The sequence below is a fragment of the Trematomus bernacchii genome, unplaced genomic scaffold (assembly GCF_902827165.1).
Source record: "Trematomus bernacchii unplaced genomic scaffold, fTreBer1.1, whole genome shotgun sequence".
NCBI classification, from domain to species: domain Eukaryota; kingdom Metazoa; phylum Chordata; class Actinopteri; order Perciformes; family Nototheniidae; genus Trematomus; species Trematomus bernacchii.
In genome coordinates, this window is record NW_022987640.1 from 965,473 (window position 1) to 984,675 (window position 19,203).

The following is a 19,203-nucleotide window of genomic DNA, read 5'->3' on the forward strand; positions in this document are numbered from 1 at the left end:
CATCTAGTGGGGAAAGCCCTACTGGGTGCCAATATGGCCAAGCAAGGATACCTTCGTGAAGAGAGACTGGAGCCTTTGGAGTGGGGACCTTATGTTCCCGGTGAATGTGTAATTGGTAGAGTTGTTAATGCCATGGTAAGATGGCACGGCCCAAACCATGAGAAGCCGGCACGGCTCCCTAATGGGCCGTCTTTGAATCCTCCACAGGATTGCCTCGTCTCGGAAAGAGAGGGAGGCAAAGATGAACTGTGCAGAGACTGCTCTTTGGAACACCACCACTAGTGTGCCCTTGAGTAAGGCACTTAGCCCTTAGTTACTCCAGGGAGAATGTCCCTGTAATTGGTCATTGTAAGTCGCTTTGGATAAAAGCATCAGCTAAATGAAATGTAATGTAATGTAATGATAGTTGGCACTTGGCCACCTCAGGATAAGGCAGCAATATCTAGCTGTCATTGCACGTGGGATGGGGAGAAATGAAGGACCTTCGAGTCCCATCTGGGACTTTTTCTGTTCAGAGCAGTTTTGTCTGCTAGTTCAATATAGGATCCAATGCATTCTGTTTTTGGTCAAATGAAGAAGACATTTGTGAATGATTTACGGCTAAAAATGTTCTATGCTTTCAATAAAGCTAAGTGGGGACTTTTGGCTTTTCTTATTATTCTAGCTGTCGCGATAGTTTTAGGTGTTTTGTTCAGATTTGGACTGCTTCAACCAGCACTACTGTACATCACAACATTATGTTTGTTCCTGATCAAATTCACCTTTAAGATGATTTGGCTGGCCCTTAAACTACTAAGGCTAATCTTAAAATCTACATGTTTCTTTTTGGGTCATGGGTTAACAAAACAAGGGAGTTAAACAAAGGAAGACATTTAGGGAGAGAATCCTGTTGTTCAGGGGAAATGGAGAGGTTGGCTTCGGTAGATCAACATGATTTCTCCTCTCCCAACTTTGCTAAAAACCTTTATCCATAAAAGCTGCTTAAGAAAACAATTATAAAGAACATTTTCAAAACTGCTTAGAGGGAGATTTCTCCTCTTTTGCCTCTCCTCCTTGCTGCAGGCTAAGCACCGGATGTTGATATGGTTTGACATGCAGCTCTGAGATAGAGATCAGCACCCCCGCCCTTACATACTCTCACTACTCTCTGGACCTGAGACAGTGACAGCACGTAATGGAGAGACCGAACGTTACCTCTGAGAATGCTTCATCCCAGTCAATACAAGAGATCCTGATTGGAATCATTTTGACTATTTTTTAATTTAGTTTTGATTACCCCAAAGTCATTAAAGAATGGGGGATTTGTGACTTTGATCTTAGCTATCCCCATTTTCCTTATTAGAAACTGGCAAAATGGCCTTATCAATCGGCCAACGCTGAGTTGTTTATTGATTTATCCATTTTGAGCAGAAAGGAGAGTTCAGTTGTGTTATTAGTTTCTTCCTATCAGGGAGCAGTTCAATAAGTAGAATAATGTTAGAAGGTTTTTAACTGCTAAAAGTCATTAGAATAGGTTTGCTCACTTTGGAGATTTTGACCAACTTCCTTTTGTAGTATCTGGTGTTTATCCAACTCCTGGTTGGTAGTAATGAATTTAAAACCAAGTAGATGGAACAATATTTTTAAGAAAATGTGTGATATTTACTATAGCAATGTTTCAGTCCCTTTATAGACGTTCTGTTGAGTGGTTGGTTGGTGATGGACGCTTATATCAGAGAGAAGATTTATCTGATCATTTGTTGCCAGCATCTAGGAGGGGTCTCTCACTGAGACTCCGCAGGGATAACAGGGAACCACCTCGCTGGTATGTTACAGAACATTTCGAAGACTATTTTGACATTAGTCCTAGGGAGCTTGGGGAAGGGTCTACCTGTCCTCCTCCGGCTAAGAAGTCTAGAACTTCTGTGCCACCAAACTAATCTTTTACAGCAGCTGACCAGACGAGGGCTCCAGAAATGCTGTGGACCTGACCTGCCGACATTGTGCCGTTAAAAGTGCAGAGTATCTTGATTTATTTTTAACATCATGTTACTATACATTTTTGACTACTTATGATAATGCTGTTAAGCCATTTAGCTTTGTGTTGTTTAAACCCACTTCTATACTCAGTGGTGCATATCTATGTTTTCTGATATACATGATTGTTAATCATTATATTATTTTATTTTTGTGTGACCTTATGATAATATTCAATTGTTTCGAGATAAGTTTGCTTTTTAAACTTTGACAAGAATTTGCTTTTGACTTTTATGTATTACTTTGAAATCAAATGTTGATTACATTTGTCTTCTGCTTGACTATTTCAGGTAAGCGTTTTCAAGCAGTCAAACACCATGCTGGGCCTGACACATAGTAAAAACGTTTATTAGGAGGTGCAGATGGTGAAGGTAAAGAAGTAGTGTGTCACCCTCCCCAGTGATGGTATCAGAGAGGGGGCCGCCAGCCTGAGGGGCCAGGCGGTGGACGGAGGATTTGACTGCCCTATAAGGGTACCTGATGGTCCTTGCACTAATAAATGTGTATTGTCCTTAACCCTAATCAGCGCCATCGAATCCTGCCAGTATGCCACGGCCAAGAGAGGGTGTTGACAGTTCTGCTGTTTAAGTGGCCGTGTCAGACCTGACCTCTACCTCACCTACCTCCATTAAGCTTACCATTGATACAAAGATGCTAAATTGGCTGTAAATAGAAAGGATGCATGTTTCCATCATGTCTTTTCAGACGTGTGAAACCAGGCATGTGAGAATAGATAGAACATTCTGAACTTTTGACCTATGCGCACTATGCATTCTAGATGGGGCAATAAAAGTGTAAAAGTTCCAGCCACAATTCTGAGAAGGCGCTTGTGGTTTTTGACACCTTGAGAGCGGTTACAGCGGGTATGAAGACAATGAAGCACAGGATGCAGGCGGCCTACGCAAAGGACTTGAACCAACTTCCTGGGCCAGCGAATCGTAGAGACAAGCTGTCCTTATTGTCTCTGTTAATAAATGAAGTCTCTGTTAATGAATTAAAGTATAAAGTTTGCATATTTGAAATGAAATGTCTAAAGAAAAAACTTGATTCTAAACATGACATTGACAATGTGTTCTGCTTTCATGAAACATGTTCATATTCCTTCTTGTTAAAATTGCATATCATTACTATAAGTCTTTATTTGTTTTAATTTTAACTTTACATTTGTAATTGTTCATTAAGTAAAAGTTGAACGTGACCTCCTTCTCCCTCAAAGATAGAAAAGGGGAAACCACCTGATGCAGTGAGGGAGGAGGCAAGAGACCTGGGACGTGCACAGACATTTGGAGGGGCTATTGCTCTAAACTGGAAAAAGGGCCTCCCCCCGATAAAAAACACAAGACCTTTTGAAAATTGTAACTTGTTTTTAATGTAAAAGAAACCAAACAATTATTACATCAACTAAATTGAACAGTAATTCACATCTCATAACAAAATAAGCTAAGGCGACTACTTGCATTCGGTAACTTGATTTTAAAAATGAAAACCAGGGACATTTTTTCTTTTGCGGTCCATATCTCATCAAAAATATCTAATGTTAGTAACTATTGAAGACAAAATGGGGACAATTCTGTTCTAATGTAGTTTGACCATTGTAACTGCTGTGCAGACATACATACTGATAAAATAGGGCCTCTAACTAATTACCTTAAATAAACTCACTAATTAATGAAACCAGTTCAATACGCATTATTCTTATTCTTATCATTCTTTATGAGCGCAGTAACGGTAATTACTTATTTATTTAGTATTCCATAACTTAATAACAGAGATGGTCAAACTAAAGTGGTAGAGATGGCAGAAATCCTACAATGAAGCGGGACAGTGAACTGTTCACGACACCCGTGAAAGGGCGATCAAGAAAAGAGAGCGAGCGGCCCGTTGAGGGAGTTTACAGATGAAAAGACACAGAAAGACAGAAGCACAATAACAACAAGTAGGCTATATTTAGGTGTTTTTTTGTAAATAACCGACGGTATCAAGAGGAAGTAAAGTCCCCTGGTTTGTCCCTTATACCCTAACTGCCATGATGAGACAACTCAAAATGAAGTTTCCAAAATCCGACACTGAGGTGGTCTTAACGCACCGGCAGATGACAGCGCTGACAAAGTGTGTTTCGCGCAGCGAGATGCTACAATACTAATTGTGGGCTTATCATATTGATTCGGCCACAACAGAAAAAAGAAAAACAAACTCTCGCTCTCTCCAGAGGGGCAGGTCAGCCAAAAAGGCCAAACGGGCCGTTGCCCGGGCAACATTAGCCCGTACCTGTGCACGTCCCTGCAAGAGACTATAAGATGATGTGTGAAGAGAAAGGAGAGGTTTTTTTGGCTGTTTGAGGCTTGAAGGCTTGGGGGAAGTTTTCTGAGGCCCAAGCCCTGGGCTCTTAGGCTTTTTTAGGACATTTGACTTGTGAACCTGTTGCTTTTGTATTTTGACTTTGTGTCTTTTGTTATTTTTTGGATTCTTGTAAATCCGCTATTTTTGTTAAAACCTTAATAAAACCGGTTTGTACTTTGTACATTTCGACCCAATTCCTGGTCTCTCTCGTGGTTTCTGAAGGTATCTGCTTGGTCTTAGAGTGAGGTAAGAACACCCTTCCTTGGAAAAGGCTGACATTAGTTGATCATTTGGATTTTAAATTGTTTAAGGGGAATAGAAACTCTGCTAAGGTTAAACTATAGTTTCACATTATGGGTTAGGCTCACTTTATTAATGTTGGACTCTGGCTGGGTTTGATATTACTTTTGCATTGTTTTAATTGGTATAAGGGGATCAAAATGTGGGGGTTAGGGATTGTGGGTCCTGAAGCTGCCCTAATTACCAAGGAGTCTCCCAACGACACAGGGTTTCTCCTCCAGGGGCAGTTTAGATACTGCTCTGGGGTTCTACCAGCCCACCAACACCTACTACACTATACACTCCGTTTTGCTATCCTAGCGGTCCGACATCCGAAGCTGGAGTGCCTAAATAGGGATACGATGGGCAGTTTGTTGTTAGAGGCCATGCTGTAAACGCCCCCCTAAGCAGATTACGTTGCTCTTGCGTGTAGATTCTGGGGGGTTTTGAAGTCCTAAAAAGATTGGACGGCCATTCACCGGAGCCTTATCAGCACCAGAGTTCGGTATCGGAGACAGCCTAGATATTAACGTTGGTTGTATCGAAGTTAGATTCCTTTTCAATGTGATGATCTGATGGTATTTATAAAGTATAATCATGAAAAGTGGTGGTGATGAAAAGGTGATGATGGTTTGTTGTTTACCTTTGAAGTATATCCTGGTTTCACAAACATGGTAAAATCATAAATGATGAAACTAGGATCAGTTAGTGGTGAAGTCTTTAAACTACATCATGTTTTATGATAAAGGTTGTTTACAGACTGTAATCACTTCAAGAGTAACAGGGTGAATAAACTGAGCACTTTACCTGTTGAGTTGTGTTCTCCTTCAGCCTGGAGTCCTGAGGAGAAATCAGAAGATAAGGTAAACAGAGTTTTCTATCATCTCAGGAACACGTCAGTGAACTCACTCTGGAGTCATTTCACCAGTTTACTCTAGCTGAGAATAACACGTTCATACAGAGAAGTCACATATTCAGAGTTAAAGCAACAGTTCAGTTTAGAGATTATGCTCCTTCAATTCAGATGAGTCATGGAGCACCATCATCACACTGAAACATGTTCTACAGCAACAATTACATTAGGAGGAACCACAGAGGAAAGAGATGCTGCCAGTTCCCACCTTCTGCTGTCACCTGAACGCCTCACTCCCCTATCACTAACTGCAGACATTAACTAACTGACCTGTACCCGTTTTAATATGACCTGGTATAGTGTGTGTGTGTGTGTGTGTGTGTGTGTGTGTGTGTGTGTGTGTGTGTGTGTGTGTGTGTGTGAGCGTGTGTTTTTGTGAATGTATTTGTGTGTGTGTGTGTGTGTGTGTGTGTGTGTGTGTGTGTGTGTGTGTGTGTGTGTGTGTGCGTGTGTGTGTGTGTGTGTGTGTGTGTGTGTGTGTGTGTGTGTGTGTGTGTGTGTGTGTGTGTGTAAGACAGCCAGGGACGTGCACAGACATTTTGGGGGGCAGGGGCTCAAGTGAGAAAAAGGGCACATCCCATAATCATTTATTTAAAAAAATGTAAAACTAAAAGTTAAATATAGTTGCACATCTCTGGCTTACCGACCAATTAATTTTAATACACTCACGCAATTGTTTAATACTCAACATAATTCTACAAAATAATCAGTTAACACAGAGACAATGGTCTACTTTAGTATTCACTACAAGAGCAGACATCAACAAAGGAAACTATGCCACAATGTGCATGTTTTTATGCTACTAGTTAAAATTGCTATAATAATTAGTTTATTTTAGCACAACATTAAGTCCTTTGAATTATTTTTGTGGTATTCAAATAAATAACACTTCAAAATCAACAAAAATGGGAGGGAGGGAGGGAGGGAGGGGAGAGAGAGCAGCGGAACTTCAGTCTAATCTCCCGACCTGATATTTTTATTTTTTATTCAATCAATATATTTTTGGAAAGTGTGCGCAAACAGCAGTAGATACATATTCATTTATTTATAAAAGAAAATAAAAAAAAAAGCAACCCATAAAAAGGGCGCTTTCTCTGGAGGAAGAAAAAGGGCAGGGGCTCAAGCCCACTTTGAGGTCTATGTGTGCACGTGCCTGAAGACAGCATGAATATATGGAACCCACATCTGTCTAAAACCCAGACTTTATGAATGTATGGACCCCACATCTGTCTAAAACCCAGACTTTATGAATGTATGTCTCTAAACCAGATGGTGTGTGTGTGGTCGCCCCCTACAGGTCAGTAGCTGAACGTCTCCAGGAAGCTGCTTCCAGTCAATGACCTCTGCTCTTTCTGATGATGATGATCTCTGTGTTTACTCCAGGATCCTGCCTGATCTGATCCATGCTGTACCACCTTCAGAAGGGGGGGTGGGGTGCATGTTTGTGTCCTCAAGTGTGTGTGTGTGTGTGTGTGACAGTGTGTGTTTTTGTGTATATTGTTTGAGTGTCCTCCCATGGGTGTGTGTGTGTGTCTGTAAGTTTGTGTGGGTGTTTGTGTGTGTGTTTGTGTGTGTGTGTGTGTGTGTGTGTGTTTTTGTGTGCATGTAAGTTGGTGTGTCTCTGTGTGTGTGATGTGTGTGAGTGTGTGTGTGTGAGTGTGTGTGTGTGCATTTGTGTGAGTGTGTTTGACAAATATCAATGTATTTGGTGATAAAACTTGATGTAAGACTTTGTGTGTGTGTGTGTGTACGTGTGTATTTAAAGTGACCCCACTGATGCCTAAAAGAGAGACTGTGTGTATATATGGATCCCACCTCAGTACCTCTGTGTGTGTGTGTGTCAATGTAAATGTGTGTGCGTAAGAGTATGTGTACATGTGTTTTTGTTTGTGTGTGTTTGTGTGTGTAAAACAGTGTGTATATAGACCCCACTTATGCTTAAAAACCTGACGGTGTGTGTATTTGGACCCCACTCATACACACACACTATATCAACCACAGGTAATTCACAATAATGAACAATGGTGTAGGCAGACTCATTCAAATATGCAATAATAGAGATCAGTGTAAATGATATAATAGAGGTGTTAGAACATGTTGGAGGACAAACACTTTGAGTTGTCTCTACACAAATATTAATGCCTTAATATAACTGAGTATAAACACACTGATGGGATGTTCAATACAACATTTATTAACCCAAAGACAAATAGAATAACAAACTGCTGTCAGTGTGTGTGTGTGTGTGTGTGTGTGTGTGTGTGTGTGTGTGTGTGTGTGTGTGTATATATATATGTGTGTGGGTGTGTGTGTGTGTGTGTGTGTGTGTGTGTGTGTGTGTGTGTGTGTGTGTGTGTGTGTGTGTGTATGTGTGTCTAAGACAGTGCGTGAAGTGACCCCACGTATACACAGATCAATCTGCACTCTCATCATATACACTACACACTTCTCTTGGCCTTGTTAACACCATAGTCCCTAATATATTTGTAGAAAGGCAGGAAATGGAATTAAATTGAGAAAATGTCTCATTGCGGAGGACCCCTGTTTTGTCCCCCCCCCACTTCTCAAACCAAAGTTACACCCTTGTTGAAAACAAACTCTTTCCGTAGTTTCTGCTGATTATGCAACTGATGGCGTGTCTTCATTTGATCTGATCGAAGTTACAAATAATTATAAAAAAACATGTACGCACATCCCAACCACACACACACACACACACACACACACACACACACACACACACACACACACACACACACACACACACACACACACACACACACACACACACACACACACACACACACCACCAGCGATAAGGACAGGGAGCTATTGCACAACTGTGAGACACGCTCTCTGTGGAGGCGTCAGCGCGGCCTCCAATGAAAAAAACTCTTAATGTCTGAATATAAAGACGATGATGGGAAGATCAATAAAATATTTATTTACCCAAAGAAAATAGAATACAAATCTGCTGTCAATGTGTGTGTGTGTGTGTGTGTGTGTGTGTGTGTGTGTGTGTGTGTGTGTGTGTGTGTGTGTGTGTGTGTGTGTAGGCCCGGTCTACAGAGAGGGCCTGTGAGGACCCACTAACCCGTCATGTAGATAAGATCCAGCAGCATGGCCAACATCACTGCGTAGAGACACAGAAATAAAGAGCAGCATAGAAACCACGTTTGAAACTCCGTGTGCACGGCGGCACGATCACTGGGAACACAGCACTCAGGAGCAAGGCACACACTCACAATAACTAAACAAAGCAGCTTTGCTTGGGCCTTCAACTTGGGCAACCGCTGACCGAGCAGCAAACACAGAATACAGAGTAAGCACCAAGATGTTTATTCCACATGCAAACCATCTCCCTACTGCGTGATGCTTTCCAGGTTCCCACATTCTGCAGTGGAGACCCCGAAAGTTAAGGCAGACTTAAATGCCCCTATGACACTTGGCATGGCTACCAGGGTCTTGAGGAAGGTGGTGAGGAGTTTATTAATGATCCATTTCCCATCACCTTGGGGCGTATAGAGCCTTCAATTGTGTGCAAAGAAACAGTTCGAACACAACATACTCGGCTTCTACAAGTTTAGTGCTGGTCAATTCCTGATTGGTCTGAGTGTGGGCCAATCACAAATCACAAAAGTCTATACAACACATGTAGAGTATTTGACGTAGGATATATTTAATACATTTGAATTACTATCTAAGATCACACACATCGTAGCATTAAAGTGCACCATGTCTGTGATGGTGCCAGGCCTGTGTGTGTGTGTGTGTGTGTGTGTGTGTGTGTGTGTGTGTGTGTGTGTGTGTGTGTGTGTGTGTGTGTGTGTGTGTGTGTGTGTGTGTGTGTGTGTGTGTGTGTGTGTGTGTGTGTGTGTGTGTGTGTGTGTGTCTTGCTGTCAGTGTTTACGAGCAGTGTTTTCTTGAGAGATCACAAAGATATTTGAATATAATAAAGTGGATTATTACCTGAGCTACAGACCAGTAGCATCAGCAGCAGCAGCAGGTGATCCATGTCTCTCTTCTGTCTCTCTCTCTCTCGCTCTCTTTATTCTGAGCATCTCATGTTTTGTCCTCGCATTATATCAGCGTAAAGCGAGAGGTGGAGTCTCTCTGGAAAGATCTCTGATGGTATTGATAAGGTATTGATATCTGATGGTCACTTCCCGCTCTCTTCTCTCTTCAGCTACATGTCAAATCATCACATCAGAGGCTGAACATGATCCTATTTTGAGGGAAATTATCCAACGCTAGTCTTTAGAAGGAGAACAAGTAAACATAAATGTCTAATTTAAAATAACAAACTCTTTCACACAGATACAGAGTAACTAACATTGGGGTTTGCTGCTTAACATTTTTAAGCAAGCAACTAAAGAACTAAAAGCCAGACTGAACAAAGGCAGGTGCAAAAAACAAAGTGTGTGAAAAAGTAGAAGAAGGACTCAGAGATCAGAGTCACAGAGCAGAGGACCAGAGTCCGGGGAGGAACAGGTTCAGGTGGAACCAGCTTGGTTCTGACTATGGAGAGGTTCTGTAATCCTCATTAACCTGTTAAGCCCGAGAGCTCCCGGTACCGGGGCCTGCGGGTCTTTTTTCACGAAACTGTGTCTCAGGGCTTCTTACCTAGTTAGTATTCTTTCTTTTTATTTATGCATATTTTACTAATCACTCCCCTTTTAAACTGTTTTTTTTTACTGTCCTACATGTATAGTACACATTGCAATGATTTCTTACTCATTTTGTGATATTCATACTGAAGAGAATTATTTGCCCTAGACTTCTGAGAGTCAATAACGTATAATACATTATTTTACATATATTATATATTATATATTTATTTATATAGTCTTAAAGTTACAACCGGCCCTTTGAGTGCAAACTTAATGCTGATGTGGCCCGAGATGAAATGGAGTTTGACCCCCCCCTCTTTTTCTTCTCTCAATTATTTTATTTCTATTGTGCACTCTAATCAATATTAATCTAACTATTGTTCGTTTATACATTTTAAGAATGGCGTTTATCTTTTTTGAGAATGAGTTCTTATTTTATTTTATTTATTTGGGTCTACAACAGATGATACAAATGTTTATGTCAGTAAATGTGTACTAACAGGCGGGTGTGTGTGTGAAAACAACGGGGACAGAGCTGCTGTCAGACATCAGCTGTGCGGCGTCATCACAAACGGACGTCGCTTCACGTGACGCTCCGGAGGAAAGGACGTCCCATTGCTCTTAAAACTCATTTCCCTGCTTCTCGTGGTTTCCTTGCGTCTCCATGCTTCCCTGGTGGGAGGGACTAAACGCAGGGAAACGACGCAAGTGAGGGACGCAAGGATTCCATTTAATCGACCTGAGAAGCAGCCTTAATCCTTGACAGAAGGCCCTTGCCCTCACACTGAATGAGAGCGTTTGGATTGACAGTTTGATCAACCAATCATATATTGATTTGTAGCCAATGGGCGTGTTCTTTCAGAGTTTCCCTCGGTTCCAGGTGCTCTAGAAGGCCCGGGTTGCGGTCGAATAGTCCACAAATCAGCTCCTAAATTCTAACCCTATCGTCTATTCCTTGACCTCTGAGTGAAACGTCACGGGGTTAAGGGATAGTGGATAGGAGAATTCAAAAGGATTTAGGAGAAGAGACTGCGGTAGAGAATCCGACTGCACTTTCACTATCCGACGTGTTTATGATGCGCCAGCGGAGGTCATAAATGTGCGCCTGCTGCTGTGGGGAAACTATGGAAACTACAGTTTTCTATACAGCGGACTACAACATGGATGTTTAATAAGAACGAGGGACTACTGTAAACTCATCTAGAGACTCTGCACCGTGCTCTGATGCTGTTGCTTTATGCTTTATGAATGTGGACAACAGAGAAACATATTCTTCATGACCAAAGTTGGAATTGAAATAAAAAAGGAAAGTGAAACTTATGCTCGTCACCCTCTCCCTCCGGTTCACATTAATACAAATGATCCCAATACGTATGATTGTATGAAAAGATCTTAAAATCAATACAAATGTATTTATTATAAACGTTAGTCCTTAACATCGATCACTGTGTATATCACCATTCAAACATCTTTTAAAAGTTGAACAAACCCCACACAGCTCAGTAAAGACTGTGAAATGTTGACTTTATTTGATCATTTCAGTAAAAACTAACGTTCACATTTCTCTTTTTGATTATAATACTGATGGACGTTCAAAACAAAGCACTTTGGCAACTTACCACATACGTTTTAAAATGCTTAATAAGCACCGTAACTTTCATGATATCATTTCTCGTTCATAATCGGTTGTAACCGTGAACGGCCGACTGTTGTTAGACGGCAAATGCCGCGGCCGCAAGGCATTGTGGGGCAGCATTTTCTCCTCTCCTTTAGGTTAGGGAGGTCCAGTGGTTCCTAAGCTAAGGGAGGTTATAAAGGAAGTTTGAAACCTCCTTTCCTTTCATTTAGAGAATTCGAACGGCACTTATCATGGCTGCCACTGAGGGACTTCCGGGTCATTTCACTCCGTTAGGAAGGTTCCTAAGCTAAATGGACTATTCGACCGCAACCCCGGTAGTTCACTGGAGAGAGACAGAGGATCCAGAGAAATGCCTAGGAGCAATTCATCTGAAGTTTTATTGTTTTAACGTTGAAATGGAAACAGGTGAAGATGATGTTGTTGCAGAGTTGTTGTCAGTACCTTTTCAAGACGATAATTCAGTGAAAAGACGGACATTATAACGGCGGGGGGGCGGGGGTGTGTGTCTACAGAAGGTCCAGTTGTGATAGACACGGTTCTCCACTGGTGTTAACGGGGCTGAAGTGTTGTGTAGACTCACATCAATGTTGGAAATGCTCTAAAAAAATACTTAAGAAAAACCCTTTATTTGTACATTTGTCATATCGTGATTTAATAAAATAATTGTTTTGTTCAATTGCATTTTAAAATAAAAACAAATATGGTCTTTATTTATAATTGTGCTCCAACAAAGGTAAAGGGCAAACATGAACCTTATCAGCTGTTTGTACGGCTTGTAGTTGGGATAAAGGGAACATCTGTTGAGTATGTTTACATCCAATTGTTTGGTTGTGTTCATTTACAAACCCAGTAGCTCAGCGGGACTCCAGACCCCCGAACACCGGCTGAATAACAACGATATGAACGCCATCCAAGGGTTAAAGTGAACTCAGATAAACAGGAACACTCTCAGGGGGCTCTAGAAGTTACAGCACCCCCCCACTGTAGATACATATGTGCAAAGCGTGTAAATATAGAATTATGCAGCATATTAACTCGTATGCTTAACCTGTATATAGCATGACATGTTTAAGCCTATATGATGATTGTATGTACGTGTCAGAGTCCTGTGAACAGTGTGTGTTTACTGAGGGAGTGATTGAGACATCAGAGAGCACCGTTAGCATGTTGCTATCTCTCTGTCAGATCTCAGCTGTCACCAGGAAGTGATGGGGGGGGAATCAGTCCCTGCAGTCACTCTGTTCTCAGGAACAAACTCAATACTCTCTGATCCATCCCATAAAGTGCATGCAGAGTATGACCTCTGAGAACACCGTATAAAAGTAAACTCAATGCTTTTAAACACTTCCTGCCTCCATAAGAAATGTGAGTGTGTCCTTATGCAGTTGTGCAATATGCTGCATGTCCTTATCGGTTGTGGTGGGTGTGTGTGTGTGTGTGTGTGTGTGTGGTGTGTGTGTGTGTGTGTGTGTGTGTGTGTGTGTGTGTGTGTGTGTGTGTTTGTGATGGGTGTTTTTTATATAATTCTCTTTAACTTTGATAAGATCACATTAAGACCACATGACGTGTTTGAGACAGTTCAGTAGGAGACCAATTTAAAATAACAAACTCTTTCACACACATACAGAATAACTAACATTGGGGTTTGCTGCTTAACATTTTTAATCAAGCAACTAAAGAACTAAAAGCCAGACTGAACAAAGGCAGGTGCAAAAAACAAAGTGTGTAGAAAAGTAGAAGAAGGACTCAGAGATCAGAGTCACAGAGCAGAGGACCAGAGTCCGGGGAGGAACAGGTTCAGGTGGAACCAGCTTGGTTCTGACTATGGAGAGGTTCTGTAATCCTCATTAATAAAGACTCAACATGATTGGTTAGCTTGATTCGAGGTGTGAACTCTCAGGAGTCCCCTTTGTTTCAGACAAATCCCCCCCGCTGTGTGAAGGCCTCTACAGTGAGTCACGTGATCAGGTGTTTCTGTAGGCCATGATCTCAGTGTGAACAGAGGGTCGTGCTGCCGTCCAGTCGCTCTCTGTGTTCATCAGGGTGAGATCTATAGAAGGAGACAGACTCTCTCTGAGGACGTCTTGATTCTCTGTCACTGCCTTTGTTCAATCGCTCCATTAAAGGAAAGGCAAAGAAAGTGTATTGATAAAGCATCTTTCAACACGAGGCCATTCAAAGTGCTTTAAGAGCATCAAGAAACACATATATTCAAATATAGATTCAAGTGTAGCTCACTTCCCTGAACTGCATTTCTGAGGAACTGATCATGAAGACGCTGATGGATCACAGATTACAGAAACCGTTTCCTGTCTCCATGACGACCAGGGCGCCCTATCAGATTAAAGCTGTCAGTGTGAGCAACCATTTGTGACGCGTTCAGGTCTGAGGATGCCTTCAGTTACTTTATAATAATTATAATAATAATACATTTCATTTATATAGCACACTTTAAAAACAACGTCATCTCAAGGTGCTTCACAAAGCTATCAGGAGAAAATAATAAAACTAATAAAATAAAAAGATATCTTTAGAAACTTTAGAAAATCACACTCATTGACCCGGCTCATTTTCTGTGAAGAACGTTTTCAATGACCACACACACACACACACACACACACACACACACACACACACACACACACACACACACACACACACACACACACACACACACACACACACACACACACACACACACACGCACACGCACACGCACACACACACACGCACACAAGCTCTGTTCTGATAGGCTGCTCGGAAAGGCCTTCAAGGTATTCAGAGAATACCCTGGACCACTCAGATAAAACAAACAAAACATCGATTTAATTATAAAAAAAGCACAAATGAAATCGCTCACTAGGTGAGGAACAAAACTTACAAAATATCATGGAGCATAAATCAGCCTTGAAAAAGGTGAGTAATCGCAGGCGCGCTGACTAGTAGGGAGTCAAGGGCCCTTTCTCATTTCATCAAATCCCCCTCTTCGACTCCTCGACTCCTCGGTCCTCCGGTAGTGACCCGGAAATGAATTTTAGCATCTAATTTCTCTAAATGCACTTCGAAGACCGAGGATCGAGCGTCGAGGAGGCTCTCTGGAGGAGCTCTAACCGAGGATACACTGATGGGTCCTCCACGGTCCTCCACGGCTCCTTCGTGGATGCATTTCCGGGAACAGTGATGTTTCAAAGAGTCGTGACGCACGGCCGGACTTATCTCAGCCAATCTCTGCATGCATCCCCTGGATATTATTTTATTAACTGCTTTCATCGCGACGCAATGTTTACAGTGAGAACAGCTGTGAGGTCCGTGCAGAAAGCAGAGCAGTGTGTATAATATATATCACTCAGTATAACAGGCCTACTCTCTTTATTTGCTTTAGTTTAGTAGATATCTACAAACAAAGTCGATATTTTTCTAAAACCATTTAGTGCTTCACATAATAAAATACACAACGGCTGTAGCCTGATTATGCTTTAGGAGCTGTAGGTGCTAATCATTATATATATATATATATATATATATATATATTAGGGCTGTCAGTCGATTAAAATATTTAATCGCGATTAATAGCATGGTTGTCCATAGTTAATCGCGATTAATCGCAAATTAATCGCACATTTTTTATCTGTTCTAAATGTACCTTAGAGGGATATTTTTCAAGTTTTTAATACTCTTATCAACATATGAGTGGACAAATATGCTTTATATGTTTGTTTATTATCATTTGAAGAATGACAAATATTCTCATGAATATTAAACACAACAACCTGAACATTACAAATATTCGCCTCAATTCAACCTGGAACCTCTCTCATACAATAATACTGTGTGTGTGTGTGTGTGTGTGTGTGTGTGTGTGTGTGTGTGTGTGTGTGTGTGTGTGTGTGTGTGTGTGTGTGTGTGTGTGTGTGTGTGTGTGTGTGTGTGTGTGTGTGTGTGTGTGTGTGTGTGTGAATGTGGAGACACTGTGATGGATCGTTGGAGCTATGTGCCGCTCAAGGCATATATGCTTGAACGGGTGCTGCCTGGACGCTGCAATCATGTAGCGCGTACTATCCGTGCTGAGTGTGCTGACTTTTCGTACAATGTCCCACTGTCTGGCTGCCTGCATAAAGTCAAGTGCTCTGCGCAGTTGTCGGCGAAATGTCATCGAAACAGCTCCTTATATCCGTTAGCGCAGCTAGCTAGCACCAGATGCTAACAACAACACGTAAGGTGTGCCTCGCTCGCGCGAGTCGCGCCACACATACACACTCCCTCCCGGTCCTCCCGATGGCCAGTCCGGGCCTGCCGGTGAGCGTGGAAGTGTGGTCTGCCACAAGCGGGAGGCAGGAGCGGGGCTCAGCATCAGCTTGTAGATGGTATTTTAAACTCGATGCGCTCTGAAACTACGGGGCGGCCGAGGACAAAAAATACACATGCGTTAATCGCGTTAAAATAATTAGTGGCGTTAATTTTTTTTTGCGTTAACGCGTTATTAACGCGTTAACTTGACAGCCCTAATATATATATATATATATATATATATATACACCTATTATACGTTTTAGTTACTTGTGGGCTACTTAACATGAATAATCACAGTTACTATCCTTTTACTCCATCACATTTCAAAAAGAAATAGGCTATTCTTATTTTAACTCCACCACAGTCAGTGGCGGCGCCAGGGTATGGCTGGGGTAGGCTACAGCCATACCAAGAAATGGCTTAGCCCCACCATAGCCCCACCATGAAAAGTGATGCAAATTCAATTAAATAATAAGCGAAATGCTAAATGTTGAGAACACGGATTGCGAAAATATACGGGTCGTGTCCACAGCACACAAACTGATCCTGCTGTAACAACAAGTGCACCTTACTGATGCAATATGGTTGAGACCATTCGGGCTTATGCTATAAGAGGGGTGCAAGGAATAGTCTAAGTAGTGGGGGAGTTTTATACACTAAAGGTGTGGAAATTCTCTGGCGTTATAATATCAGCGCGGCCGCGGTCAGATCAAAATGCCTCCGAATGCAATTTGAATAGACCTACAGCCAGAGCAACGAAACGTTGGATCTGCGTCATGCCTTATTGATTGAGATCAATCGAAACCGCCATTCAGTATCCCCATTGGATCTTCAACGTGTACTATCATACGTCACGTTCACAGTGATCCCTTTTTATTTACTACAAGACAAATGTGCCGTTTTATTTCATACAGTTCCATTTTGATTGAGACAGGGAAATAATCTAAACCTCACGCGTGGCGTTTCACTGTCAAGGGGGGTAATATAGCGTGTATGTAATTACATTGCAAATACTGACTTGAGCACCACCACTGTATGGGTTAGCCCTACCATAGATTACCCAACAAAAATGCTCTGGCGCCGCCACTGACCACAGTAATCCATCATCAGCTTTACTTTTTAGATACAGATGGAGCCTCTTATTTTGGACCCCAGCATACAGCTTCCTGCCGACTGCCAGCCAGTTGCCAGCCAGTTGCCTGCCAAAGACCAGTATTCAGGAATGTTAGGCCCTCCCACTATTCTCCAATTTCAGGGTTTAACCAGGAGATGGCGCTATATATTAAATAACTAAGACTTAGTTTTTCACAATAGAAAATGCAGATATTATATAAAAAACTAAAGTTAAAATCTTGTTTTTAATGCCCCAAGAGCAATAACATCTTGTCACAAGCTTTTTGGAAGAAAAAGACTGACTCAAGAGACCTGTAGTTGACTAATTACAGGCCTCAATAAAGTTCTGCCATTGGTTGTGAAAAACAACGGTGGACATAGTGGAAAGTGAAATTGACATTGTCGAATTTAATAAAAATACAAAATAATGTATCTGTGTACGTGTTTTACTATGTGATCTGCACTTATCAAACATCTAATTAAGGCGAGACACCCCAGGTGAATAGGGTATTTTTAACTTAAAGATATCAGCTAAATATTTCTCCAGTTAATTACTTACAATAAGGCAATTGTTTTTTGTATTACAAGTTTTCTGAAATAGCATGTTTAAATATCCAAATGAACCATTATCTCATGAAATATGCGCATATTTTAACACATTTCAGGAACCGAAATCTGAACTTTGGATAAAGCCAGGATCAAAATTATTGTTTCATTTTGTAGTCATATTAGTATCTAAGGCTTTTACAGAAGGGATTTTGGATATCTCTTTGTATCACTCCATAAATCAGAAAATACTGTCAACAGCCCTAAAATATCAATTTTCACCATGTTTTTAGGTATAAAATGTTATATAATTCAGGCTATGAATTATATATGACCAAACCCTTCTGTAAAAGCCTTCATAATATTGATAGGAATATAACTGGAAGGTTTGGTGTATGTAACTGCTGAGTGATTCTACAATTTAGGGTACATTCCATGTCCATTGATGTCCATTGATGATAATTATAATTATTCTAACTATTTTCTTCAAAAATATCATATTTTGCCTATTATTGGAAAGCATGTTATAATATCACACAAACATTATGTGCATCCTATGCTTTATTTAGCTTGAAATGTGTCATGATGTTCTTAAATTGTCAGTTTTTGCTATGTCCGTTTTTCAGTTGAGGGTGTCTTGGATTCAAAATAATGAATAAAAACCATTAAAGTAAATTTAAAAAATGATTCATTTATTTCAAAAGTCTAAATACTAAAGAATAATAACATATTTTTAATTGATTTCCCCCTTTAAATAATTTAAATATCTTAATATATGAATGTCCGCAAAAGTTCTGTCAACTATGTTACTAACAGAACTTCCCCCTTTAACTCAAAAATTGTTTGTCCCAATACCATGTCACCAGCATCACATGATGCCATGTTCCTCTTTGGCAGACATTTTGAACACACTGTGGTGATTGTCCTCTACATTTTTACAATATTTTATGTATAATAGCACATGGTCAATTAATATACTCATTGACAATCAACAATGTTACGTACATTGTTATGGTTTACAATTGTTTAATGATTTTAATTCAATTATATGTGCAAATGTGATGTTAACCTGTTCAAGAAAATGACATGTGGTCATCCAGGCAAGGCCTACCATTGAAATGATGGGTCAAAATAGGGAAATTGTCAACTAGGTTACCTGTCAACTGAGTTACCCAGTACTGTAATAACTGTAGTAACTTAGTTGACAGGTAACCTAGTTGACAATTTGTACGACATGTAGACGTCATTACACATCATTATCAATGGAATTTTGCACTTCTGCCATGAAATTAACATAGTGCTGATGGTTAATAATGTGTCCAGTCAACTATGTTATTTGCGTCAAATGTTTGACTTTCATTGTCAACTATGTTGCACCTCATTTTTTCAAATTTAAAATATCTAAAATAGTGCTTCTGATATCCTTTATAGTATAATGTATATCTACACAGGTTGGA

At 40.8% G+C, this 19,203-nt stretch overlaps 1 protein-coding gene across 1 annotated transcript in view; it reads right to left on the bottom strand.

The window, feature by feature from the left end:
• LOC117484773 (scavenger receptor cysteine-rich type 1 protein M130-like) overlaps positions 1 to 19,203 on the bottom strand; it is a 65,900-nt gene that overhangs the window by 9,266 nt on the left and 37,431 nt on the right. The window contains exon 5 of the mRNA XM_034133200.1: positions 5,443 to 5,475. Coding sequence (XP_033989091.1) covers positions 5,443 to 5,475 — 33 coding nt within the window. The remainder of the gene's footprint in view (positions 1 to 5,442; positions 5,476 to 19,203) is intronic.